Source organism: Apium graveolens, chromosome 10 (genome assembly GCF_009905375.1).
Source record: "Apium graveolens cultivar Ventura chromosome 10, ASM990537v1, whole genome shotgun sequence".
Lineage (NCBI taxonomy): Eukaryota > Viridiplantae > Streptophyta > Magnoliopsida > Apiales > Apiaceae > Apium > Apium graveolens.
The window spans coordinates 239,885,750-239,904,171 of NC_133656.1; the positions used below are offsets into that span (position 1 = coordinate 239,885,750).

The 18,422-nt window shown below is 37.9% G+C and overlaps 2 protein-coding genes across 2 annotated transcripts; both read left to right on the forward strand.

Moving 5' to 3' along the window:
- Positions 1–343: 343 nt before the first annotated feature.
- On the forward strand, positions 344–3,379 carry LOC141688865 (putative pyruvate kinase, cytosolic isozyme). The gene is made up of 3 exons (XM_074492987.1): positions 344–799; positions 1,810–2,271; positions 2,366–3,379. Exons 1-3 carry the CDS (start codon positions 500–502, stop codon positions 3,176–3,178), a joined length of 1,575 nt encoding a protein of 524 aa, XP_074349088.1. The 5' UTR covers positions 344–499; the 3' UTR covers positions 3,179–3,379.
- Positions 3,380–4,372: 993 nt separating this feature from the next.
- Positions 4,373–5,226, forward strand: LOC141692170 (pyruvate kinase, cytosolic isozyme-like). The gene is made up of 4 exons (XM_074496905.1): positions 4,373–4,384; positions 4,570–4,665; positions 4,722–4,945; positions 5,019–5,226. Exons 1-4 carry the CDS (start codon positions 4,373–4,375, stop codon positions 5,224–5,226), a joined length of 540 nt encoding a protein of 179 aa, XP_074353006.1.
- Positions 5,227–18,422: the final 13,196 nt, after the last annotated feature.

The window sequence follows — 18,422 nt, forward strand, 5'->3', positions numbered from 1 at the left end:
GACCAAATAAAATCGATCGTTCTTACACCTGGGATTCCCTTAAAATATAAATAAATCAGACATAATTTATTTTAAAATAAATGAATATGTTCGGAATCAGATAGTTTTATTCATTTCACAAGATTATTCATTTATCGAGATTAAAAATACAGGATCGGGAAAAATTATTTATTTGACAAAATTATTCGTTTATCGAATATTTATTTATCGAGGTTCTACCGTAAAAAATATATCTCAAAAATATCCGCCGAATACAATAACCATTAAAAATATGTTTTTTTCAACGATTCGCAATATGGAAACACAAGTACGGCGGTTTAGCTACCTTGGGCACGAAGCCACGAACTCGACAATTTAGCGCCACGGTCCTTTCCTTTTCAAAGTGTCGAGAAAAGTGTATTTAAACCGATCTCGCACGCCTCTCCTCTGTAAAATTTAACCTACTACTATTCCCTATACAAAACCCTTGTTCTGCTTTTCTCTTTTGTTGACAGCAACAATGGCCGTTCTTGATTTTTCGAGTTTTTCTTCTAAACCAAGTAACGTGAATAATGGTGGTGTTTGTGTTGAAGAGAAGCTGAAGAGGATGGAGAAGAGGCCTAAGACAAAGATTGTGTGTACTTTAGGGCCGTCTTCGAGATCGGTTGAGATGATTGAGAAGTTGCTTGTTGCTGGTATGAATGTTGCTAGGTTTAATTTTTCACATGGGAGTCATGAGTATCATAAGGAGACTCTTGATAATTTGAGGGCTGCTGTTGTTAATACTTGTATTCCTTGTGCTGTCATGTTGGATACTAAGGTTGTTGTCTCTCTCTCCCCCTTTCTCTCCCTCTCTCTCTCTTGGTCATGTTGTTTTTTTTCTTCTCCCCCTCTCCCTGTTACACAATCTCTCTCTCTCTCTCTCTCTCTCTCTCTCTCTCTCCCTCCCACTCTCTCTCTCTCTCTCTCTCTCTCTCTCTCTCTCTCTCCCTCCCTCTCTCTCTCTCTCTCTCCCTCCCACTCTCTCTCTCTCCCTCCCACTCCCTCTCCCACTCTCTCTCTCTCTCTCTCTCTCTCTCTCTCTCCCTCCCTCTCTCTCTTTATCTCTCTCGTGCATGTTGTTTTTTGTCTCCTTCCCCTCTCTCTGTTTTTCGCATGTTGTTTTTATCATGATCTCTCTCTCTCTCTCTCTCTGTTTTTTGCATTACTATTATTAAGAGCATGAGATATGGCAAATGTTGATGTTAAATTACTAGATCTGCTAGAACTTTGGGTGCTAGGAAGAGAGCTTAATGTTATTTATGTTGTCATGTTAATTTTCATTTTATATGTTTCTTTGAGCACTTAAGCTTTTCAATTTTTCTTCGATTTTAATGATTTTTCAGATTTATATACTTGATCATAGCTTCGACATAGTCAATCATAATTAGTTTCAGAATACATTGAAGGAATAATTTGTCGATAGCAGGGAATACATTGAAGGAATAATTTGTCGATAACCAATACTATTATTCTTAATTTGTATCCTTCAAGCTACATGTTTTTCTTTATGAGTTAAATAGACCTGTTCAACATAATATTCTGAGATTTTGACTATTTTATATATTAGAACTGAATCTGAAGGATTTAACTGCCTGGTAGAAAGTTTAATCTTGTTTCTGAAATGTAGCAAGTAAATATCTCCTTCAGTTGTAGTTGGATTGTTAGATAGAACTGGTAGGTTGTAGGACAAGATACCGAGTGCCTTTTTATGAAAATGTTTAATTGAAGTTATGTCCATGTATATTGTACTTGAAGAAAGTTCTAAACATAGATGTTGCACCTTTGCAGGGTCCAGAAATTAGAACAGGGTTGTTGAAGGATGGTAAGAAAATTAATCTCATACAGGGTCAGGAAATCACTATATCGACTGATTATACTCTACAAGGAAATGATGATATGATCACCATGAGCTACAAGAAGCTGGCTGAGGATGTAAAGCCAGACAGTGTTATTTTGTGTGCGGATGGAAGTATATCACTCAGAGTTTTATCTTGTGACAAAGAAAGAGGCTTGGTTAAGTGCCGTTGTGAGAATTCTGCAGCTTTGGGTGAAAAGAAGAATGTTAATCTTCCTGGTGTTATTGTTGATCTGCCAACATTGACTGAGAAGGACAAGGATGATATCTTAAACTGGGGAGTTCCTAATAAGATTGACATAATTGCTTTGTCATTTGTACGCAAAGGTTCTGACCTTAAAGAGGTTAGGAAGTTGCTCGGTGAACATGGCAAGACTATAGTGCTGATGTCAAAGGTAGGACCCTAGCTACGATTATGTTTTTTTTATATTTATGAATTTTTAATCAGTACTAATTGGCATTTGGCATCTGTTTTGGTGACTTTTGTAGGTTGAGAATCAAGAAGGGGTGGCCAACTTTGATGACATTCTTGCTAATACAGATGCATTTATGGTGGCTCGGGGTGACTTGGGCATGGAGATCCCTATTGAAAAGATATTTCTAGCACAGAAGATGATGATTTCCAAGTGCAATGCTGCTGGGAAGCCTGTGGTTACTGCAACTCAGATGCTGGAGTCGATGACCAAATCCCCACGACCTACTCGAGCTGAAGCAACTGATGTTGCCAATGCAGTTATTGATGGAACTGATTGTGTGATGCTTAGTGGTGAAACAGCTGCAGGGGATTACCCAGAACTTGCTGTTCAAACAATGGCTAATATTTGCTTAGAGGCCGAGAACTCTCTGGATTATGGTGACATTTTTAAAAGGGTCATGGAAACTGCACCAAAGCCCATGACTCCCTTGGAGAGTTTGGCTAGTTCTGCAGTGCACACTGCAACTTCCTCGCAGGCAGTTCTGGTTGTGGTCTTAACTAAAGGTGGAACGACTGCAAAGCTGGTGTCAAAATACAGACCAAAAATGCCAATATTGTCTGTGATCTTACCAGACGCAACAAGTAATTCCATGGATTGGTCGAGCACTCAGCAGGCTCCAGCAAGGCATGGTCTAATATACCGTGGGATTGTGCCTCTATTGACTCCAGGGTGGACAATAACTCCTCCTACAAGTTCCACAGAAGAAGTGTTGAAGTATTCTGTTGAATATGCAAAGTCGAGAAACCTTTGCAAGCAGGGAGACGCGATTGTGGTGTTGCATTATGATGGAACTTTTGGTATGCTCCAGATCCAGTTCGTGAAGTAACTGCATATGCCATCTCGTTTCAAATAAATTTTTCTAGGTAGCAGCATATCTGAGACTATAGATTTATAAAAGTAGCTGCAGAAACTGATTCTGATATTTACATCGAGTTGCTATCATATATTTTATGCGGTTTTGCTTTTTGTTTATTGCAACATCATTATTTAGTGAGGATTTTCATTTATAAAGCCCCTATTGAACCAACCCTTTATAGTAGTTTCATATTATATGTTGGTATCAGTTTAAAATTCTTGTGTTTTGCTTACTGGATCTGTGTTGTTCTGTTCTTGGAAACACTATTAATTCGGTATGTTGGTAAATTTCGTTGTTAATTCATTTTCTTATTCTCAGAAAACTATTCAGTTTAACTTTCCGGACAATGTAGGGCTGTCTTACTTCTGTATGATAGGTAAATTTCATTAAGTTCATATAAAGTTGGGGGGAACCAAAATATTGAATACTTTAGATCGAACAAATGTCTCAATCTAACCATATGTGATATATATGGCTATGACCTCGAAGTATAATAGTTGCAGTCTTCAAATAGAAGTAAGAGAGCCGAGTAGTTGCAGTCTCTGGTATAGCCGTATAGGTTAGAAAATAAACGGCTAAGAACATATACATAGAAGTAGTTGCAGTCTCTGGTATAGCCGTATAGGTTAGAAAATAAACGGCTAAAACATATACATAGAAGTAGTTGCAGTCTGGGGTATAGCCGTATAGGTTAGATAATGAACGGTTAAAACATATACATAGAAGTAGTTGCAGTCTCTGGTATAGACGTATAGATAAGAAAATAAAGGGCTAAAAACATGTACATAGAATTTGATTGCATAATCAAATGTAGAAAAGGTTGAACCCTTGTTTCGGATGTAATCCTAAACCTACAGCCTACAGGAGGATTACAACGCTTGTAGCAGGACAAAGTTTGACAACTAGAATTCTTCAGTATTCTTGATTTTCAGCTCATGGTTTTAATTTGTTTTGCTGAGGTTTTGATTAAGGCCATTCTAAAAGTTCTCTTGATCATAGTCATCATTCTTATGAACTACTGAATCTAAAATATCAACTGCAGGTGGTTTTCAGTTGTTGCAGTGAGTGAAGCTCAGAGCAATCATTCCTGTTTCTCATACAGTAGTTAGATTGTCTTTTTAGAAAAGCACAATCAACATACATGTATTTGAACATGACACAATAATGGCGTGTCTGGTTAGAAAAAATGAAATGAATTGTGCAAAATTAATAGAAAACAATTGAGTAATTTCGGAAAGTTAACTTAATGAGACATTCTTTATGGTAGTATTGTGATTTTGCAAATGCAAAAACACAAAAAATATATAAGCCATAAAGTAGTCTTCGAATGTTAAACCCTTCCTCTTCCAACACAATGACAGAACCCAAATGAATGGGTGACTTCTTTAGGATCTGACCTTAAAGAGGTTAGGAAGCTGCTCGGTGAACATGCCAAAAATATAGTTCTGATGTCAAAGGTATGATCACAAGTTCATAACTGTGATGTTTTAGATCTTTTTGTTTGAATTTAAAGTACAGTACTAACTGGCATTTGTTTTGGCTAATGTTGTATGTTGAGAATCAAGAAGGGGTGGCCAATTTTGATGACATTCTTGCTAATACGGATGCATTTATGGTGGCTCGGGGTGACTTGGGCATGGAGATACCAATTGAAAAGATATTTCTAGCACAGAAGATGATGATTTACAAGTGCAATGTGGCTGGGAAGCCTGTGGTTACTGCAACTCAGATGCTGGAGTCAATGACCAAATCCCCATGCAACCGATGCTGCCAATGCAGTTATCGATGGAACTGATTGTGTGATGCTTAGTGGTGAAACAGCTGCTGGGGATTACCCAGAACTTGCTGTTCAAACAATGGCTAATATTTGCTTAGAGGCCGAGAACTCCCTGGATTACAGTGACATTTTAAAAAGGGTCATGGAAACTGCACCAAAGCCCATGACTCCTTTAGGGAGTTTGGCTAGTTCTGCTGTGCACACTGCGACTTCCTCACAGGCAGTTCTGCAGAAGTTTTGAGGCTGATATTTGACTTGAATTGCTGTCATGTATGTTAAATTACTTGTTTTGATCTGTTGCATATGTTCCTGATACGCAAAATGTATTTGCTTTTATCTATTGAATCTGTTCCTGATATGCAGAATGTATTTGCTTGTGAATGTTTAGGCCTGAATGCTGAATTTCTTTTAAAAAATAATTTCAAACATTACAGTTAATTAAAAGACATCGCTTCAAAGTGCTGCAAATAATCTTTACCGGTTAACAGAGATTCAACCATCACCGTACAAAACTTGAAATTTTATAGATAAAACATGAAGACCGGAAAGCATGAATTCTTCACTCACTTGCCGCACCGCGCACCGGATTCTTGGGTGCAGCAAGGGCGGAGCCAGGAATTTTTTTTCATATGGGCTATGAGACATACAACTAGACCTGAAAATAAGATAGAAGAGAGTTTACTAGTGTGTTGCAGTAGCACCAACAGAATAGCACAAGAAGAACTTAAAATTGGGCTAAAATTCACCGGGGCTGATTCGAATTATATGGGTTGGACTATAGAAAAAATTTGAATATTTTTTTTCACCTGGGCTATAGCCCACCACAGCCTTTGCCGTGGCTCCGCCCCTGGGTGCACGGGGATTCTTCTCTTATCCACGAGTAAGAGAAGATAATACATATACTTGAACATTTAATTAATTAACTATGTTAAAATGCATCAATTGAATTATCAAGTAATAATAATATATATTTTTAACGATAATGTACTCATAATGAACTTGTATAGTTCATTATTCAATTTAATTTGACTGAAACTCCTGAAAAATATATAAAAAATAAATTTTCAATGTATTAATGTTTGGCGAATCCCCCCACCCGAATCCCCATATTTTTAAATTTACCGAATTCCTGTATTCCCCTACCACGCACCCCCGCACACGCACCCGCACTTATGCTTCCTGGCATGAAAAAAATAACTGCAGAAATTTGCACTCTTATGTAGATTAACGTGAAAAAAACTGCATAGTTTGTTACGGTGCTCGAAAATCATTTAGAAAAATATTAAGAAAAGGAGGAAGCATACATATCTGAGCTTAGTTTTTTCTTGCAGAGTTACAGAAGGATGAATTTCAGTTGTGATGTATATGAATGGTTGTACATGAATTAAATTTAGCTTCAGCCAGTCTCTGAGGTAGGGTGCTGTCACATTAGTGGCAGCACGAGCATGCCAAGATATGTTTGTCATGACGTCAATGAGTCATACACGTATTTTCATGATTTGACATACCTTTTTACTAAATTTTTATTTTATTATTAAAAATGACCAGAAACAACAAATATAATTTTAAAGTATTTACATATATTTGAATATATAAAAAATTATTAATGTAAATGAATATTACGATGGTATTCGAGTTTTATTATCAACTAACTTTAATTTTACATTCAAGTTCGCTGTATATTAGTATAATAATTATGTTTTATGTTTTATTATACTTAATTGATAAATGACATGTCATTTCGTAAAAATTATGCCTCGGCGAAATCTTTACTTTGGCAAAAAAAAAATAAAATAAGTTAGATGACCAGAGAAAATTATGTTTCCTATGCTTGCAATGTCTTTGCGTAGATTGAGCTTGGCATGCCATTCAATTATTTATACGATGTTCTGACCGATTTCGTATTATTACCTTGATTAGATGGAGATTAGATGGAGATTAGGGAAGTCCCACAGTGAAAGTATTACTCCCTCCGTCCCAATTTATCAAGAGAGACGAGACGATAGAGATAGGGAATCAGCAACTTGCAGGAGAAAGTTTATATGCAAAAGGGTTAGCCTCTGCCGCAGAAGTAGAGCTGAAGGCACTATTGGAAGAAGTTGAAAAGCGATAACCTAGTGTTTTAAGACATCACTAAGACATGACGGAGACATTGTTGAATTACTTATTTACTCTACATATCTCAAATTTCAGTTTAGGATAACTAGCCCAGTGAATATTCCTCTGTGCAGAAAAAGTAAAATGAGCAAATTGAAAACCAGTATTATTTGCCCATCAACACTTCAACTAAATGAAGAAAATACTAATATCTTACAAAAGTTTTGATCATGAGTAATGCACAACAAGAATACATAGTTATTTACAACCATAACAATGGACTGTGTATAAAGTACTGCTAGATAAACTATTACAGTAGAGATGAACATCCTTGACGCCATTGCACCAGAACGACCACAAAAACTTTACTTTATAGACTGGCAGTACATTTTGGACGTCAATCAGACAGGCATGGAGCAATGCTAATTAGAGACAAAGGAAACCGATAAAAGCAGAACTTCTTAATACCAGTACTTAACTCTGCACTTATCAGCCCTCATACCTTGGACCTTAATTGTTCAGCTACACGCCAATTCCAAACAAGTAAAAAAACAAACAGATTACATTCAACGCCAATAAACATGCCTCGCACAGGCTTTTGCGCTAGTTATTGTATCTAGATAGCACTACCATTATCGGTGTATCAATCATTCCAAGAATACATGTTCACATAAATACTGTGCAGTTTCAAGTACCATGCAAAATAAACAAAATAATCATAGAAAGAAGGAATGGATGTTTTATATTACCCTGCTCTATAATATATCAGACTCTGATTTTTTATACAACAGAATATAGTAACTAAGAATAAACAAACAAATCTTAAATTCTTCTTATGTAGAATATGTCCAATAAGGACAATCCTTCACATAAGTAGTTGGAACGGACGATGATTCCTTAAATTTATTCATAATAAACTCATGACGAGGAACGGATAGTTGAATCCATGAATTGGAATTAGAGGAGTAAACATCACATGAGTCTGAGGACGGATTGCAGACTACGACCTTGTAATCATTACTTACAGGATCAAAACCGAGTCCAATTAGAGTAGGACGACTATAAGCGCCTTGTTTGTCTTGTGGAAGATTAAATTCTATAGATTGATGAATTGCGGGGTTCCATAGCGACACTCTTTTAGGGAGACGAAGGAGACAAACTAAGCCATTAACGGAACCAATCAAAAAGTAACCATCTTGTAACTATTTTAGCAATATTGGTCAAAATAGTTATTTTTGTTATTTTAATTGACTTGGGTAGTATTTGAATATTAGAAAGGGAAACGCTGTCGTTTTAGCTTTGTTAGACAGCATCATTCTTGGATCACGTGCAATAACGGTACAAGCTGTCAACCAACCGATTATTGACGCGTGGCCAGGATAGTAGTACTTAAGCAGGAGAGAAGGGAGAGAAGGGGAGACTGGTGATAGTATTTTTACTTTACTTTCATTCCTGTAATCTCTCTGCACTTTACCTTTTAGCCATTTTTATCTAGTAAGCATTTTATTTTTCTGCAATTCCTTTTGATGTCTTTCTGTTCAAGCTAATTCAAAAATAAAAATAGTCCCACGTGTTACAAGTGGTATCAGAGCCAGCTCTTTCCTTGGCAAAATCAAACGATGGCAGACGGTACAAGGTTGAAATCATTGGATGAAAGATTGGGTGTGTTAGAGGGTAGAATTGCAGGATTCACCACTGAGTTTGGAAAAGAAAAAGACGAGAGAAAAACATAGTTGGGGGAGATGGGTAAACAGATCGAAGGCTTGGGTGCTCAAGTTAACAAGATGAGCATGAATTTTGAAGAAATTAAAACATTTATGATGAACTGGCATACTAAGGAGGCTACTCAGGATAAGCCAAACATGGAGCAAGGATCTACTCTCATGGACCCAAGCTACACTTCTCACACAGGTGAAAATCAAACACTCTCTGGATCTATGCTTACTAATGGCTGTACTAGTATACCATTTGTTCCTATTTATACATCTGTGAATAGTATTCCTGTTAGTATGCCTCATACGCCAATACCGACACCTTTTCAACAACCACACACTGCCGTTTACACCATGACCGCTCCCCAACCCACTCCGATTCCCATCACTGCTAACAGTACTATTAACGGTACCGTTATCCCACCCTTAATCATACCCCATCAATTCTCGTATGGGCCTCATAATCATAGCCACACTCCACCACCATTCACTCCTCACACTCCAACCAGCCCTCATCCCCACTTTAACCCAATGCCTAAAATTGAATTCCCAAAGTTCGATGGAACGGATCCTAAGGGTTGGGTAATTAAAGCAGAACAATATTTTGAGTTTATCTCGATTGATGATTATAGAAAGGTAAAATTGTCTGGGTTGCATTTTGAAGGCAATGCTAATGTATGGTATAGATTTTACCAAAGTAGCAGGGTAAATGTTCCCTGGAAACTGTTCCAACTGGATGTGATTAATAGATTTGAGGATCCATATACGAGAGATGTCCAAGATCAGTTCAATAAGCTCAATCAGACAGGGACAGTCAGTGAATACGAGGATAAGTTTGAAGAACTTAGAGCTCTGGTGGCAACCAGAAACCGAAACCTTACTGAGGAGTACTTCGTGTCAAGTTTCATCAGTGGGCTTCAGGACCACATAAAGGGTGCCGTGAAAATGTTCAGGCCTCAAAACCTGTCCGATACAGTATTTTTGGCTAAGCAAGAGGAGTCCAAGAACAAGAGAAGTTATCACCAGTCGAGCAAGCCTTACACTAGAACTGTTAACACTAGTATGGTGGAATTAAAGAAAGGGCCAACCCAAATATACACTCCAACAGTCCAGAAATCAACCTTCAAAGACAGCAGAAACAGGTCCACGCTATCCAGCAAGGAAATTATGGACAGGAGGTCTAAAGGGTTATATTTCCACTATGATGAGACCTATCATCCGGGTAGAGAATGCAAAGCCAAGTTATATTCAATGATGGGAGAAGCTGATGATCCACAGATAGAGGGAGAAGGAATTGAGGAAGTAATTCAAGAAATGGAAACAATGTTGGGAGGAACAGAGACACCAGGGGAGATTTCATTAAATGCCATTTCTGGCCATAAATCAATGGGATCGGTGAGATTGTTGGGTACAGTAAAGAAACATCCAGTCAACATTTTGATAGATAGTGGTTCGACCCACAGTTTCATTGACAAAGCATTAGTTAAGAGATTGAAAATAGCTGAAGAAGTTATCTCTCCTTTGATTGTGACTGTAGCTGATGGAAGTCAAGTACTAGTCGAAACCGCTTGTAAACAGCTCAATTACAGCATTCAAGGCCATCAATTTAACACCGACATGAGGTTGTTCTCACTTGGGGGGTCAGACATGGTACTGGGAGTTGATTGGCTGCAGAAACACAACCCAGTTACCTTTGACTTCAATTTAGTTAACATCACCATTAACAAGGAAGGAAATCAAGTAATTCTGCAAGGGGAAAGAAACACTGGCAGCCTAAAAACTATCAGTTGCAAGAAAGTGAACAAGCTGATTCAACAGAAAGGTGCTGCATCTCAGGGGTTTTTATGCCTAATCAGTGCTTGCTAGGAAGAAAGCACCGAAGTGCCAACACCAGCAATACCACCGGAGATTCAGACATTGATAAGGGATTACCAGGACATTTTTGAAGAGCCAAAAGGCTTACCTCCTAGCAGAAGTCATGATCATCATATCCCTCTCTTACAAGGAAGCCAACCAGTAAATCAGAGGGGTTACAAAGTCCCCTACATTCAGAAATTGGAAATTGAAAAGCAAGTACAAGAGATGTTGGATAATGGAGCAATACAGGTGAGCACAAGTCCTTTTGCTTCACCTGTCATTCTTGTCAAGAAAAAAGACAACTCTTGGAGGATGTGCATTGATTACAGAAGGTTAAATGATATCACTGTCAAAAATAAATACCCTATACCCATCATTGATGAGCTATTGGACGAGTTAAATGGGGCTGTACACTTCACCAAGTTGGATTTAAGGTCTGGATATCACCAGATAAGAGTTGCAGAAGAAGACATATACAAGACCGCATTCAGAACCCATCAAGGGCTTTATGAATTTAGGGTAATGCCATTTGGGCTTACCAATGCCCCGGCTTCATTTCAGGCATTAATGAATGATATTTTTCGCAAGCAATTGAGAAAGAGTGTCCTGGTTTTCTTCGATGACATCCTGGTGTACAGCAAGACCCCAGAAGAGCACCTGCAACATCTGGAAGAAGTGTTACACATTATGAGGGAACACCACTTGTTTGCCAAACACAACAAATGTTCATTTGGGCAACCACAGATGGAGTACTTGGGACATATTATCAGTGGTCAGGGAGTATCCACAGATCCGGAGAAAGTGAAGGCGATGATAGCTTGGCCAAATCCTAATAATCTCAAGCAACTTAGAGGATTCCTCGGACTCACGGGGTACTACAGGAGGTTCATCAAGAACTACGGCCTTATATGCAAACCACTACACCAACTGCTTAAGAAAGGAGCCTTCAAATGGACAACAGAAGCACAACTGACTTTTGACCAACTAAAGACAGCTATGACCACAGCTCCTGTTCTGGCCTTACCTGATTACTCCCAACCTTTCATTCTGGAAACTGATGCTAGTGGCACTGGAGTGGGTGTTGTGCTGATGCAAAATGGCAGACCTCTAGCATTCATGAGCAAGACCCTTTCCGTAAAGCATTTAGCACTGTCAACTTATGAAAAAGAGTTGCTTGCCATTGTAATGGCAACACAGAAATGGCAAGGGTATCTGCAAGGTCATCATTTCAAAATTAAAACGGATCACCAGAGTTTGAAATTCTTGTTGGAACATAGGTTATCCACTCTATTTCAACAGAAGTGGTTAGCCAAACTGATGGGCCTTGATTATGAAATATGCTACAAAAAAGGCAAAGAAAATCTGGTAGCAGACGCTTTGTCTAGAGTGCTTGATCCAATACCTGAAGGAGAATTGAAAGAAGTAACTGTAGTCCAGTTTAACTGGATGCACGAGATATTGTCAAGTTATGTGGATGATCCAGAAGCACAGGGAATCATTCAGGGCATCATTATGCAAGAAAAGGTCTATCATCAATATAAATACGTGCAGGGTATTATCAAGATAGCTGACAGAATTTACGTGGGCTCCCAAGGTGACATTAGGAGAAAATTGCTATGGGAATGTCATGACAGCCCTTATGGTGGACATTCAGGACAGGAAGCAACCTTCAGAAGAGTGAATCAATTATTTACATGGCCTCATTTGAAAACTGAGGTTAATGAATATATTTCCAGCTGTGACATCTGTCAAAGAATCAAAAGTGGTAATCAGTTTCCTAATGGGCTTTTACAGCCATTACCAATACCACAACAGCTATGGACAAATATTTCCCTAGATTTCATTGAGGGATTGCCCAAATCTGGAGATAAAGACTGTATATTGGTGGTTATTGAAAGGTTTTCTAAGGTGGGGCACTTTATATCTTTATCACACCCTTACACAGCAACACAAGTGGCACAAGTTTTCTTGGACACTATCTACAAATTACATGGAATGCCCAGTACCATTGTATCTGATAGGGATAAAACGTTTACTAGCTCCTTCTGGAAAGAACTATTTGCTGCAGCTGGTACTAAGTTACAGTTTAGTACAGCATATCACCCACAGACGGATGGACAAACTGAAAGATTAAATAGATGCTTGGAGCAATATCTCAGGGCTATGGTGAGTTGCAGTCCTAAGCACTGGTCGAAGTGGTTGTCCTTGGCAGAATGGTGGTATAACTCCACATACAACTCTGCAATTAAGATGAGTCCATTCGAAGCTATGTATGGAGTCAAACCTCGACAGCTATGCATTCCCTCAGAATGCAGGACTACTACTGCTTCAGTTGAGGACTTTCAAGTAAGAAGAGAAGCTATGAATACACTGTTACAGGAGGCTATACAACAAGCTCAGAATAAATATAAGTTTTATGCTGACAAGAAGAGAAAGGAAGTGATTCTGAAGGTGGGAGATTGGGTGTTCTTGAAATTGCAGCCTTATAGACAAATTTCTGTGGCCGTGCGGAAGCATCTTAAATTGTCACACAAGTTCTTCGGACCATATCTTATTCTGGCTCAAATTGGCCCCGTAGTATACAAGCTGCAGTTACCACCTGGAAGCCATGTACATCCTGTTTTCCATATCAGTATGTTGAAGAAAAAAATTGGCTCAAGACACACTATTACTACAGAATTGCCTAAACTGGGTCCTGAAGGCCAATTTCTAGTGTATCCATACAAAGTCTTGCAGATTAGATTAGTCAAGAAGAATAACAGGGCTGTTGTGCAATGGTTAGTTCAGTGGTCTCATTCTATTCCAGAGGATGCTACGTGGGAGGATGCAGCAGCACTGGTGGAGCAATTCCCAGACTTTAATCCTTGAGGACAAGGATTGTTTGAAGAGAGAGGCATTGTAACTATTTTAGCAATATTGGTCAAAATAGTTATTTTTGTTATTTTAATTGACTTGGGTAGTATTTGAATATTAGAAAGGGAAACGCTGTCGTTTTAGCTTTGTTAGACAGCATCATTCTTGGATCACGTGCAATAACGGTACAAGCTGTCAACCAACCGATTATTGACGCGTGGCCAGGATAGTAGTACTTAAGCAGGAGAGAAGGGAGAGAAGGGGAGACTGGTGATAGTATTTTTACTTTACTTTCATTCCTGTAATCTCTCTGCACTTTACCTTTTAGCCATTTTTATCTAGTAAGCATTTTATTTTTCTGCAATTCCTTTTGATGTCTTTCTGTTCAAGCTAATTCAAAAATAAAAATAGTCCCACGTGTTACACATCTCTAGGGAGTTTAAAAATCTCTTTGTATCGGGAAACAATGGCGATATGACTTTCTCTACTAGCCTCTTTATCAGCTACAAAACAGTCATAGTCATTAGGGTTTTGCAGGGAACTGCAGATGTTGTGTTTTTTAATAAAGCGTGAAGAGGAGATTAGAGATAGCCATGATTTAGATACAGATTTAAAACGTACAACCGATTTGATGGGCAGTAGTGTGAGTATCTCATCGATTATTATTTCTTCAGGCAGCTGATGATGATCCCTAGTCAATCTTCTTCTTTTTTCTCCACCAACACGAAGCAGCTCCTCCATGGTCAGCTTTTTCCTCTTTGCACCAATTCTCCGTGGCATCGTTAAAACCCTAATAACTAATATTTACTCTCGGAGACAATTAACTAATAAGGCAAGTTGAGTTCCTGAAATTAGTATTTTGTGATTGACAGCATATTTTATTTTCCCATGATTGTTTGTTTTGCATCCCCTTTCATATTAATAGATATCTTGTCTTGAAGTCTAATTTACAGAATTGAGTTCAGACCGGAGCTGTGACCTGCTACCTTCAAGTTGGATTTCTGTCGCTTGGTACTTTTTTAGTCATCGAACATTTGTGATCTTCAGTTTGAGCTTTGCTTTCTGTAAGTTTTATTAATCAATCAGTCTGTGGTACAGGTACCCTATTTATAGAATACCCTATTAATTACGCTCTCGTCATTTCTCATCCTGGAGATGATAATGCAAAGAAACGTATTCGTGCACATCATGTTCCTTCCCAGTGACAAACTTTAAAGGGTGAGGGTGTTTAGACTACAGAACTGACTTTAGCCTATCTGCAACCAATCAACTGGTTGAATGTTGTGCTATGATGTTTAACCTTTCTCATCTTCCTAAATGTAAAATTCTCATCAACACATTAGTTTTACAATAGATTTTGGGAAAATTGAGCATTGGTTTAAACTGGGGTACGGGTCAGGTGGGCATAATCCTCGTCGCCATGACCCTAAGCTCGTTATTATACGACACCAAGACAACATTTTTTTCTTCTCAGTATTATCTGCATGGGTTATATCTTCGTTTCATAATCGAAAGGTTCAACTAAAACGAGCAAAACAGAACACAAAGATCAATACACATCCAAAGACTCAACTAAAACAAGCAAAACAAAACGCTTTAAAGATTAATAAACTTGTCTATCATATAATTAAACAAGTTCAAACATAGAAGATAGTGATTTTTAAACACAAAGACCAATCATACATCCAAAGGCTCAACTATAACAAGCAAAACATGACTCTTTAAAGATTACTTTCGCCTCTATTCTTGATTTTTTCGGCATGTCACTTGCATCAACATCACCAAGTAAACCCAAACTCGCATCACCAAGTAAAAGCAACCTCTCCACAGAAGCAGAAAACGGCGGCACATATAACTTCTCATAGATGTCGATACGTTTACAAGGCCGTAACTTTTTCAAATCAGCAAATTTCCTCACCTTCCTGTTGTCATTATTATACGAGACCAATCGAGACGCATTCTTTTTTCTTAGTATTATCTCACCGTTGGGGGTTGTTCCTAAAACCCAACGGCAACCAATCGTATACTCCTTGAAGATTAATACTCATCTTCCTATTCCAAACCACATACTCGTTCCCCGTTTTTGTAAGTATCCACAGCTCAAGCATATCGGACTTGCAGTTAAAATCAAAAAGAGGAAGTGATTCACCATATGCTTGAATATAAATTTTCCCCGAGGAACACTCTTCTAGTAACTTGATCTCTGAAATATTTTTGTTCTTCATATTAAAACGGAAAACTGCTTCCCTGTCACTTTGTTTCTTCCCTATCCAATATGCAGAACTATTTACAAACACGGAATTATTTCTCAACTCATAGAGAGAGATCATCATCGTTAAATCGGACAGTCTCCCATGAATTAGAGCCAAGACTATAAACATCAACAATGATTGACCCGTCTATCAACCTCTCAGGACACATCAAAATTTTAACAACTTGAAAATCATCCAAGTCCTTGGAATATCCAAAACCCAAATATACCCTACAATAAAGCCATGTTACCGTACCATTAATGATAGGGTTGGACCTCTTACCAAAGTGCAACGGGGAATCTGGAAGAGTTTTAGTTTTTTGAATGATAGGATTCCAAAGATATATCTTGCTATCAGGTTGCAACGCTAACCTTGACAAACATACTACACCATTCGACATCCCATACCATGTTCCACAACCAGATGGAAATTGCAGCTTGTAGTATTCTTCACATTGTGCTCTAAAACATAGATATAAATTACTAGAACTCTTTTGATCCTTTAAGTGGAGTTTAATGAAGTCAGGAGATTTTATCTAAAATATACCATGATTTTTGAACGAGCATGCACTCTCCAAGACTTTTTATTGGTACTCGGTTAAAGATTTCTGATAAGATATCGGTGGAGTCTGGAAAATAGCTTCTGGTTGATTTTTGAACGCGCATACACTGTCCAAAATATTTTATTAATAGTCGGTTAAAGAATTTTGATAAAATATCGGTGGATTTCTCAAAAGAGTTCTTGGTTGATTTATTTTTCCCCATCACCGACCGTGTCAACGAAACTGAATGGTTTTATTATGTCAATGAATCTGCATGGGTTATATTTATAGGATGACAAACATGTACTTTTTTTTCCTGGATAGGATATAGATTCTGTTTTTAATTATAATCAATATGGGTTAAGATTTCTGGCATATCAATTCCAAAATTCAAAATCAAACCAAATCCAGAATCTAAAATCTGATTACCCTACAGATATCTGGTTGGATTTTACTATTAAAATAATATTAATAATATTTAATAGTATAAAAACACACATATAAGCCTACGAGACAAAGGACATATTTTAAGTATAAATTTTAAAGTTCCCAAAATTCCAGGAAAACTAAGTTTCTTCACTCATGCATATAAGCCTACGAGGCAAGACGGGAGTCACCAATGCACCAAACAAAAGTATAAAACTATCGACATTCATATATGAATTAAGTATTCTTTGTTGGGATTTAATCTAAAACTTGTTTTTAGATAATAATATTTGTATTAAGTTTTATTTATTTGTGTTACTGCTGAATCATGTAAACCACGTAGCAGGTATAATAGGTCATTTGTTTGTTTCAGTAATATTAGGAAGAGTTGTGAATAAGTGGGGGTGTTAAAGTATTTGTAGGAAGTAGTTGCATGATTTTAGCTAACTCAGTAGTTGATCCATCCTTTAAATATTTGTATGTTCTCAGTTAGAATAATAAGCAGAGAGAACACAATGTGACATGGAGACACTCCATGTTTTTACATATCAATCTTTGTTTTTATAATTTCATCATGGTATCAGAGCCTCATGATCTAGGGTTTGTGGGTTGATATTTTTACACACATATATATATATATACATATTAAGCATTAAGTTTTTATTTTTCATATTCAATGACATCAAATATGTGATATTCAAGAAGCATCTCGAGCTGAGAAGATGAGGTGCAGTGTTGGAAAGTGGGAGTTATCATCATGTGCAGTATGGGATGCATATGGGGCTAATATTCTATTCTATTTTTGCACTGTCCAGGAGAAGTTAAAATTAGAGAAAGAAGCTGAAGCGTTTGTTGCTCAGGACGATGGTTGAGGGAGAGTGTGACAAACCTCGACGAAAGAAAGAACACTGTCAAGAAGCAAATCTAGCACAGCTTCATGACGACGAACCGGCATTGCTGTAGAGGCCATATGGGCCAACAAAGACAAGCCATACGGGCTTGTGAATAATTTGTATACAATTATGCGCAATTTTTGTATGCATCAGCAAGAACAAATGGACTGCCAAAATGGAAAAGGGAGAAACCCTTGTCATTAGCTTGTGATATGTCGATGTTTAAGTTTTTCTCGACTGGTGCATTTGCTTGTGTTTGCGTAGGATCCTGCTTTGCTTGAACATCCATCCCTCTGCAGGCTATGGGAGGGTAATGCAGCTAGATGGATGCACTGAGCTTGCAAATTCATATGAGTAACATCAGTGTTGTCATTGACATTTTCTTTTGGTACCATTGCTGGAACATAAATTCTACTCTTGTCCAACGGGCAGCTTCTACTAGACTCACCTCCAGTTTCTATTTGCTTTTTATCCACCACAGAGTCTTCGCATTTATGAACCCCAACCTGAAAGATTTGTGAGGCTTCTCTATCTTCAGATTTTTTACTACCACAACTATTAGTAATGTAGTCTCCTAAAGTGAGTTTATTTGCCAAGTTAGATGGTCTGGACATATCCAAAGAAGCAGATTGAGGCTTACAAATATACTTCTGACCAGCCCTCGTCTTTATACAGCATGGCTCTACATTGCCTCTGTAATCGCTATGCTGATAACATCTAGGGGCTTGCAAGTCACCTCTGTCACACATCCTATTAGAGCAATGCACCTTTTCGTAAAGTTTAGGGCCACTGGCTTTAATAATTGA

Excerpts from the sequence above, each read along its gene's own strand:
- LOC141688865 (XM_074492987.1), top strand. The coding sequence starts at position 500 with ATGGCCGTTCTTGATTTTTCGAGTTTTTCTTCTAAACCAAGTAACGTG. Across the intron at positions 800-1,809 it reads CTGTCATGTTGGATACTAAG|GGTCCAGAAATTAGAACAGG; the intron begins GTTGTTGTCTCT and ends GCACCTTTGCAG. Across the intron at positions 2,272-2,365 it reads CTATAGTGCTGATGTCAAAG|GTTGAGAATCAAGAAGGGGT; the intron begins GTAGGACCCTAG and ends TGACTTTTGTAG.
- LOC141692170 (XM_074496905.1), top strand. Across the intron at positions 4,666-4,721 it reads ATATAGTTCTGATGTCAAAG|TACAGTACTAACTGGCATTT; the intron begins GTATGATCACAA and ends TTGAATTTAAAG. Across the intron at positions 4,946-5,018 it reads ACTGCAACTCAGATGCTGGA|TGGTGAAACAGCTGCTGGGG; the intron begins GTCAATGACCAA and ends TGTGATGCTTAG.